Source organism: Nothoprocta perdicaria, unplaced genomic scaffold (genome assembly GCF_003342845.1).
Source record: "Nothoprocta perdicaria isolate Ctin4 unplaced genomic scaffold, notPer1 scaffold_286, whole genome shotgun sequence".
NCBI lineage: Eukaryota > Metazoa > Chordata > Aves > Tinamiformes > Tinamidae > Nothoprocta > Nothoprocta perdicaria.
Window position 1 is genome coordinate 530,287 of NW_020455517.1, and position 8,090 is coordinate 538,376.

Consider the following 8,090-nt stretch of genomic DNA (forward strand, 5'->3'; position numbering starts at 1 on the left):
TTCTTTCTTTCTTTCTTCTTCCTTTCTTCTTCCTTTCTTCTTCCTTTCTTCTTCCTTTCTTCTTCCTTTCTTCTTTCTTCCTTTCTTCTTTCTTCCTTTCTTTTTTCTTCCTTTCTTTTTTCTTTCTTTTTTCTTTCTTTTTTCTTTCTTTTTTCTTTCTTTTTTCTTTCTTTTTTTTTTTTTCCTTTCCATCCCCCCACACTGCTATAAACCTTCCCGGTCTCAACGCTTTTTAGCCTTTCTTTTTCCACTCCTTGGCTGGAAGCATGGGGATGAGACTCTGGTTTCTTTTGCAAGCAAACCCAGTGGTTTGCACCCATTCTCGACACCGAGGCCCCAAGGCTTTCTGCCTAGCACTGATTTAATTCAGCTTTTTCTTGATGCACCTGGTGTTGGCAGGGGGAGAAGATGCTCAGACGAGCAGTGTTTGGCCTGGGAGCATAGAGGGCTATTAAATGGGGGTAGTGTGTGTTGCACTGGGGGGTAGCACATATTACATGGGAATAACATGTTGCATGCGATAAAACGTTGTCTTGGGATAACATGTTGCATGTGGGTAACGGTGCATGGGGGTAACACGTTAGCCTGGAATAATAGGTGTTAAATGGGGATGACACCTGCTGAATGGGGTTAACGTAGGTTATATGGGGATAATATATATTGCATGGGGAGAGCACATGTTATATGAGGAGAACACCCAAGTTAGATGGGGATAACACATCTTATATGAGGGTAACACACATTAAATGGGGATGACATATGTTGTGTGGGGATTATACTTGCTAAATGGGGGGTAACATGCATGAAACRGAGCAGATGTGCTTGCGAGGAGGGCAACCCTTGCTGAAAGGGCTCCTGAGCTGGGTCAGCTCTCCAGAGAGCAGAGCGGGGCAATTCCCAACTTCCATCCCTGTGGCTGAGACCTATTTAATGCCATAGTTTCCTTTAAAGGCGCCAGAGCAAGAGCCCTGAGGTCCCCCAAGATGCCAGGGATGTCACCACGCAGTGGCTTCCCCTGCAAAATGGGATTTTCTAGCAGCACGTGAACGAGTTCAGCTCTTCTGCAGCTGTGCATGGAGGTTTTTGGTAGAATGGAGGTAATGGGGGAATAAGGAATAAGGCCCCTCTGTGCCCTGCATCGCCCCCAAATTTCCCTAGCCCCGGAGGGATGTAAAGTACCCTCCGCCTGAACACCCCTCATCAACAGCAAAAGAAGAGAACAGGCCCCAAATCACTATAATCCTCCTTTTATTTTCCACTTGGAGTGAATATGTGACAGCATCACGCACGAGTTTATGTTCGTTTAAAAAAAAAATAATAATATCATACTGCATTTCCACGCACCCTCCCCCCCCMAAAATACATTTGGAATAACTGGTAACAGGTAATAAATGTAAACCGCACTTGGCACCATTTGGCTCAATAAATAAAAACAAAAATGTAAAAATCAAAAGAAGAGAAGAGAGAGAAAGAACGCGTTACGTAGGCGGCACACTATGGGAGCTAAATAAATAACATAAGTTACTTCAAATAAATAGAGAGGATCTAAAATACAGATGCATTGCATCCACTTGTGCAGGCGGCCGAGGCGGAGCCGCCCATCCCGGGAGGGTCCCTGTGGCCGTGTCCGGCCTTCCCGAAACGAGTCACTTCTTTTTTCTTCATTTTTCCCCCTTTTCTTTTGCCTTTTTTTTTTTTTTTCTTTTTTCCATGCTGGGCCTCAAGTGTCAGGGGTGCAAAACCCAGTGCAGAACCAGTAGGAGAGGAAAGCGCTTTGCCCTGGCTGCTTCTGCGGGCTGTGGCAAGGGCTGCTGGAACCCCCGCCGAGGTTCCCCGCCACGGGCGCTGCCCGGGATCCCACCGCAGGCTTTGCCACGAAACTAATTGGAGTTTTATAGGAGTCCAAGCTGGAAGACACCCAAGCCCTTGAGAGCACAGTTATTATTATTACTATAATAATAGTTTGCATTTTTGTTGCCCCAGACGATATTTTTGCCCTGCACCTGCAGCCCGCTTGGCTTTTGCACTTTATTCCCCCTTGGATCAGGCTGCCGGCGCCCCCCAGACWCCCCCGGGAGCTGCCGCGGATGCCCATGGCAGCAAGAGGGGCGGAGAGCAGCAGCGACGGGCGYGTTCCCGGCATGCGCCAGCTCGGCCCGTTCCCAGCATCCGCGCGGGGCGTGGAGAGACAAGGCAAAACCCAACRCCCTGCCCTGGCGCAGGGGCGCCCACGCGGCGCTGCCACCCGCCGAACGGGGCCGGGGAGGTGGCACAGAGCGCGCCACGCTCCCCGCCGCGCTGCCCAGCCGGCTGGCGCCGCCGCCGCTCTGCGCCCTCCGCGCGTGCTGCGCTTTTYGCCTGGGCAAAGGGCCAAGGGGAGAGAAAACCATCAATCGCGGGCGACAAATAGAGGCCGCCCAGAGCAGGCGCGAGCCCCTGCGCTCATTTATTTCCCCGAAGAGTAAACAGCAGCCAGTGCGAGCGGAGGGGCAGCGAGCGCCGGCRCACGGGAAGGCGACGGGGAGGGAGCCCCTGGCACCCTCGGGCATCGTGGATATTCACCCCCAGCTCGTCCCGGTTCCGGTTTTGGCTGATCCAGTTACATCAGAAGGTCGCGAGCCTTAAAAAGTAGGGAATTGTTTGGGAACTGACACGGCCAAGCGCGGGGCACCAGCAGGGCCCTGCAGYGCCAGGCTTGGTCCCAACAGCGGCACGTCGCCGGACAGCAGCTTCCAAACGCTGCCGTGGCACCCAAACAGCAGGCGCTTGGTGCCAAACCCGCCCCGCTCCAGCCTGCCTGTTTGCACCTCTGGCACATTCAGCGAGTGCAGCAAAAGGGGATGGCCCTGCATGTGGGGCACGGGCATCCACATAACCCAAGGGGCGCACGAAACGCGCCGAGCACAGGTGCAAAACTCCCTGTCCGTGCGCCTGGGGGTGTGCAGTGCAGCCTGTGGGTGCCCGAACCTCCCTGCACATGTGCAACACGGCCTGTGTATCTGCAAAACGCTCTGCATAAGAGCAACAGGCCCTGCATGAGTGCGAAACAGCTGGCACGCATGCAGCACATCCCATGTGTGCGCAATGCCCCCTGCACACACGCAGCCTTCGCTGCACGTGGGGAGCATGTCCTGTCCCTGTGTAACACACGCCATATAGGTGCAAAACACCCTGGAGAGGCACAGCGTGCTCCACACAAGCACAGGACACCCTGCACGCGTGCAGCACGCCCTCTTTGTATGCACCATACCCCAYGGGCATGCCAAACGCTCTGCAATATGGTGTGGGCGAGTGCAACACCCTCCATACGTGTGCACAACACCCTGCCCAGGCGCAAAGCACCCTGCAGGAGTGCAGCACATCCTGCATGTGCAGCTCCATCAGAGCCTCCTGCGCCTCCGCAGCTCCGCCTGTAGCCCTGCACCATTACGCGGCACGAGGACAYGGCACCCCAAGCAGTACTACAAGGAGCAGGCACCAACTCGAGGTACATACAGAGCATCCAGGTCTCTTCACTGGGACGTTCCCAAGCCGGTGCCGGGCGAGCTCAGCCCCGGTGGGGAGGCCACTGCCGCCCTCCTGCTGCATCCCCACGCCGGGGCCCGCTCACACGCAGCCGCACTCCTTAGCCGACAGCTCGTTCACGGTGTAGTAGCGGTTGTAGGTGTCCAGAAAGGAGACGTCGTCGTCGTAGGCCAGCGGCCGGCAGCAGGGCCGGGCCCGCACCTTCTCCTTGCGGATGCGGCGGCTGCTCCGCATGCTGCGCAGCGACAGGTCGTAGCTGCGCAGGGCGCCGTCGCAAGTGCCGCTGCAGTAGCGGAAGAGCACCGTCTCGTCCGACTCGTAGCCCAGGCCCAGCTCGCTGACGCTCACCTCGAGCTGCTGCAGGGCGCAGGGCTTGTGGCGGGCGCGCGCCCGCTTGGCCCGCCCGCCCGCCTTGGCGCCGCGCCGCCGCTCCACCAGCGCGCCCAGGAGCCGCCGCAGCTCGCCCTCCGTGTAGCTCTCCAGCAAGGCACCGTCTGCAAGAGGAAGGGGCCGCTGTGAAGCCGACGCTCTGCGCRCTGAACCCGCTCACCCCCCACAAGCCTCTTTTTTTTGGTCTTTTTAATGCTTTTTCAACATCAAGCGCTAGGGGCTTGGTTTGTGGCTGCTCGGGGACAYGGCTCTGTCGTGCGGCACTGTGGGGCTCTGCAAATGGGACACCCCAAAATCAGTGCCAGGCTTGGCACCGCATTGCAGGCAGGAGCAAAGTGTGCCCATGGGGTTGCAAAGACGGTGCAAGGAGGAGCAAAGCATGCCCACGGGGCTGCAGACAGAGCTGGTGTGCGGAGGGGTCGAGCATGCCCGCAGGGCTGCAAAGAAGGTGCAAGGAGAAGCAAAGAGAGCCTGAGGGGCTGCAGTGCAGGGTGGGGAGCAGTGAACCATGCCCATGGGGTTGCAAAGCGGTGTGAGGAGCAGTGAAGCTTGTGCGTGGGGCTGCAAAGGCCATGCAAGGAGCAGCAAAGCATGCGGATGGGGTTGCAACGCCAGGGACGGAGCAGCCTGGCGGGTTGCAAAGCTCCGTGGCTACCCAGAAGCAGGAGCTGCACCGCTCTCATCCCCAGATAAAATTTCCCATTGCTTTTGCAGCAGACATCGCATGTGGCCATGGGCATTTTCTGGGCACCTCAGAACCCACCAGGCTGGTGCACAAATGCATCCCCCACTGCAAAAACACTTCWTTGCCCTTCCTGCCTTATTTTTCTCCCCTCTGCCCTCAGCAGATCTTCCCTGGATGGAACCTCATGAGACAGCTTATCACTGCTTCCRAAGCCCTCCTCGGGTTCAGGAGGGAAGCAAGGATGTGTGCAAGGCGCTGAAACCTGTGACCGCTGAGGGAAGCACCCCTCCCTAATGCTCTGGTTGCCCCAAAGTAATGCCGAAAGCCAAAACTAAAGTTAATAAAAAAGGCATTTGGAGTTAGAAAGTGCTTTGGCAGCATTGGGATGAGTTGCACAGATKCGGTTCCTGCTGCTGTCGGCTTGGAGGAGGCTTTGGCGTGCAAAGCCGTGCCCCTCGCGCGGGCTTTTGCGCAGAGAAGCCTTTTTTGCAACCTGCAGGACCCGTTGCAGGATGCTTTGCAAGATGCATCCTAGTCCGGAGCGCTGCCAACCCTCACGGAGCTGCAAGGCCATCCCAAGCCTCCTCCACGCGCTCCGCCGGACCCTGCGGCCAGACTGAGCCYGGGAACCCAGGCTGGAGCCCTGGGGGCCGCAGTCACCCGGCACGAGCTGCAGTGCACCGGGTGCAGCCTGGCGCCCTCCCCGGCCGGGGCGCTGGGGGGACCGGCGCGYGGGGGCCACTTACACTGGGAGAGCAGCGAGCCGGGGCGGTCCAGGGCCCGTGGGGATCTCCGTGGAGCCGCCGGCGGCGAGGAGGAGGAGGAGGATGCCCGCGAGGCTGGCGAGGAAGGCACGGGGCTGTATTTCCGGCTCCCGTTGAGCATGTCTCTACAAACTAAAATGGATAACAGGGAACTGAGGAGCATCGATGCAATGGCTGCAAACTTCCATACCTTCATCTTAGAGCAAGTCAGAACATTGAAACTCTGTAAAACAGGCAAAACAGATATCCTTATTACGCGGCCGCCCCCCTCCCCGCAGCACCGCTGTCCCTCCCCACCGGCGTGACCCCCCGCTGCGCCTCGCCTGGCCCTCGCCTCACCCTGCCGCTCTCCTGGTGCTGCAATGGGGAAACTGAGGCACGGAGGCTGCCCGGGGCGAGAGCGGCTCGGGGCAACGGCCGGTGCTGTGGCCAGGGSGGGAAGTGCAGAGCACCAAGAGAGGTCCAGGTGCGTCGCCCTGCGAGCCCTGCACGGGCTGCAGCTGCAGGGAGCCGGGAATTCGGCGGCAGGGCCTGTTTGGGGACGGCGGCAGCCCCCATGGACAGCACCGGCGTGTCGGGGGCTTGAGGGGCTCCAGGGATCAGGTGCAGCGGCCCAATATCCTCCAGCCTTCCCCCCCGGCCATCTCCCTGCCCTCCTTCCTGGCAAGTTTGCACAAGTGCCTGGGTCCGGCCTTGAGCCGCCCATCGACCCCCTCCCTTTATCTCTGTTTTTGCATCTTGGCTCCTTGCCCACACCAAATGTTTCTTTCTTTTTTTTTTTTTTTTTCTGAATAAATGCAAAGAAAAGGAAAAAATAAAATAAAAAGGGGGAAGGAAAAAAAGAATACAAACAGCCTAGCAATATTTGCCAAAAGAATTTAGTGGCGGAGGGGGGGGAAATGTTTATTTGAAGTGGGAATTTGACATGTTTGCTCTCACCGTTGCGGCAGGGAATGACTGAAAGGAGTCGGGCGGCTGTGCCATCAAGAGTGACCCTGGGGCTTGCAAAGGACGCAGCTCAGCCCACGGGAGCTACCAGGGCCACTAAATGCCCAGGAGGGGCCCAAGCTAAGGGAATAATCCGGACCCAGCCTCGAGGCTGCAAACGGGGCTGTAAACAAGGCCAAGCTGGAAAAAAGAATAGTTTGGCCATATAAGGCGTGGAGCTGCCGCAATCCCGCGCAGTCCGAAGCGGCGGCGCTGGCCGGCGCGACGAGCCCCGGGAAGCGGCGCCGAGCGTCGACGCTCGGCGCGAGGCGACGGAGCTTTGCGGAGGCGAAGGGAACGAATCCACGATCCCAACGTTCGCCCCGTCCTCCCGCAGCAGCCAAAGCCAGGGAGCAAGCTCAGCTTAGCACGTCCCGCCGCGGGCTTTGCTGGGGCCCAGGCGTCCGGCGGCAGCGGGGCAGAGCTGGCTGCTTTTCTTGGCTCGGCCGCCGCGCATCCTTCCCGGGAGCTGCCAGCTCCGCAGCCCGCCTTGCTTTTCCAAGGGGATCCGCTTGCAATGTCAAAGCAACAAAGCCACCCGGGCGCCCTAAGTAAACTTCTCCGACGCTTAATTACCCTCGCTGTTTGGGGAGAAAAAACAAACAGAAAATATTAATCGCGGTGGCTTTCCAGGCCGGTTCTTCTTCCACAGCAGCTTCCCAGGGCYGGAGCGGCTGCTGAGCGTTACCCTGAAGAGCAGAACCGCTGTCGCCCATGAACCGGCTCCACGGCTCCACCACCGGCCACCGGCCCCACGGCTGCCCGGCCTGCCCTTTTTTTTTGCACTTTGGGGTTTTTTGCATCGCTTGGACCACGAGGACCCAGAGCAGCGGAGCGCTTGGTGCCGAGAGCCGCCGGAGGAGCCGGAGGCCTCGGTGGGACGCAGGGGAGAGTTTCCACCTGCCGCTCTGTTTATTTTAGCGCCTTACATGGGAGCCAAGCGGCTTTGAAATCCCGCCTCGGCATGAGTCACCCCGCAGGAATTACACCGCTTCCAGGCAGGCGGCACTGGGGCAGAGCGGCTCGGGGTCCGCGCGGAGCGGCTCCTCCGGCGGCAGCCGCGAACGGGAGCCGCAGCCGGCACCCGCGCACCGCTTCCCTGCCGGAGAAGGAAGCCGCTGGGGCAGCTGCTGGGAGCCGACACGGATGCCGGGGCACTGCCACCAGGTCTGGGCTTGTTTTGGAGGGRAAAATGGCAAAAATTCTCCAGGAATTGCCCTGCTTGCAGTCCAAAACACCCGCATTTTACCCCAGTTGGTGGTCTTGGTGGCAGTCATTCCAAAATGCCAGGACTGGTCCCAAAATGGGGTACTTTCAAAGGAAAAAAGCCCAAGTCCTGCTTGTGCTTCATCTCCTTTGAACATACGTGGTTTTATTGATACCTCCCAGGCTCCTGCAGCTTATTATGCTCCTATTTGTTCTGCTTGTTATTTAATGGTCGGAGCCTCCAGCCAGTGCCTGGACGTGCCGTTGGGAAGGCGCCAGCGAGGCTGCTGGCCAAGCGCGCAGCGCCGGGAGCGCCRGGAGCGCGCGGCGACGTTCCCGTYGTGCGGGCACAACCCGCTCCCATTCCCCGACTTTCCCTGGGCGCCTACCCTGCCATCCCAGGAGGTCCCCACTGCCTTCCATGCTGTTAATTCCACCAAACGCGGAGCAGATGGGAGCCGCCCGTCCCCCCCGGCGCGGCATCTGGAGCGCAGGGATCTCTGCTTTTCCCGCCACCTCCTCATCCTCCCCTC

At 58.7% G+C, this 8,090-nt stretch overlaps 1 protein-coding gene across 1 annotated transcript; it reads right to left on the minus strand.

Annotated features, from left to right (window-relative positions):
- Positions 1 to 3,606: 3,606 nt before the first annotated feature.
- LOC112949117 (neurturin-like) lies at positions 3,607 to 5,560 on the minus strand. The gene is made up of 2 exons (XM_026041499.1): positions 5,347 to 5,560; positions 3,607 to 4,019 (listed from the first exon to the last, which is right to left on the minus strand). The coding sequence occupies exons 1-2, from the start codon at positions 5,558 to 5,560 to the stop codon at positions 3,607 to 3,609; spliced, it is 627 nt and encodes a 208-aa protein (XP_025897284.1).
- Positions 5,561 to 8,090: the final 2,530 nt, after the last annotated feature.

Bases quoted from the DNA above. Each gene is read 5' to 3' on its own strand.
- LOC112949117 (XM_026041499.1), bottom strand. From the start codon at position 5,560: ATGAAGGTATGGAAGTTTGCAGCCATTGCATCGATGCTCCTCAGTTCC. The intron at 4,020-5,346 runs GTAAGTGGCCCC...TTCCTCTTGCAG, and splicing joins CGGCTCGCTGCTCTCCCAGT to ACGGTGCCTTGCTGGAGAGC.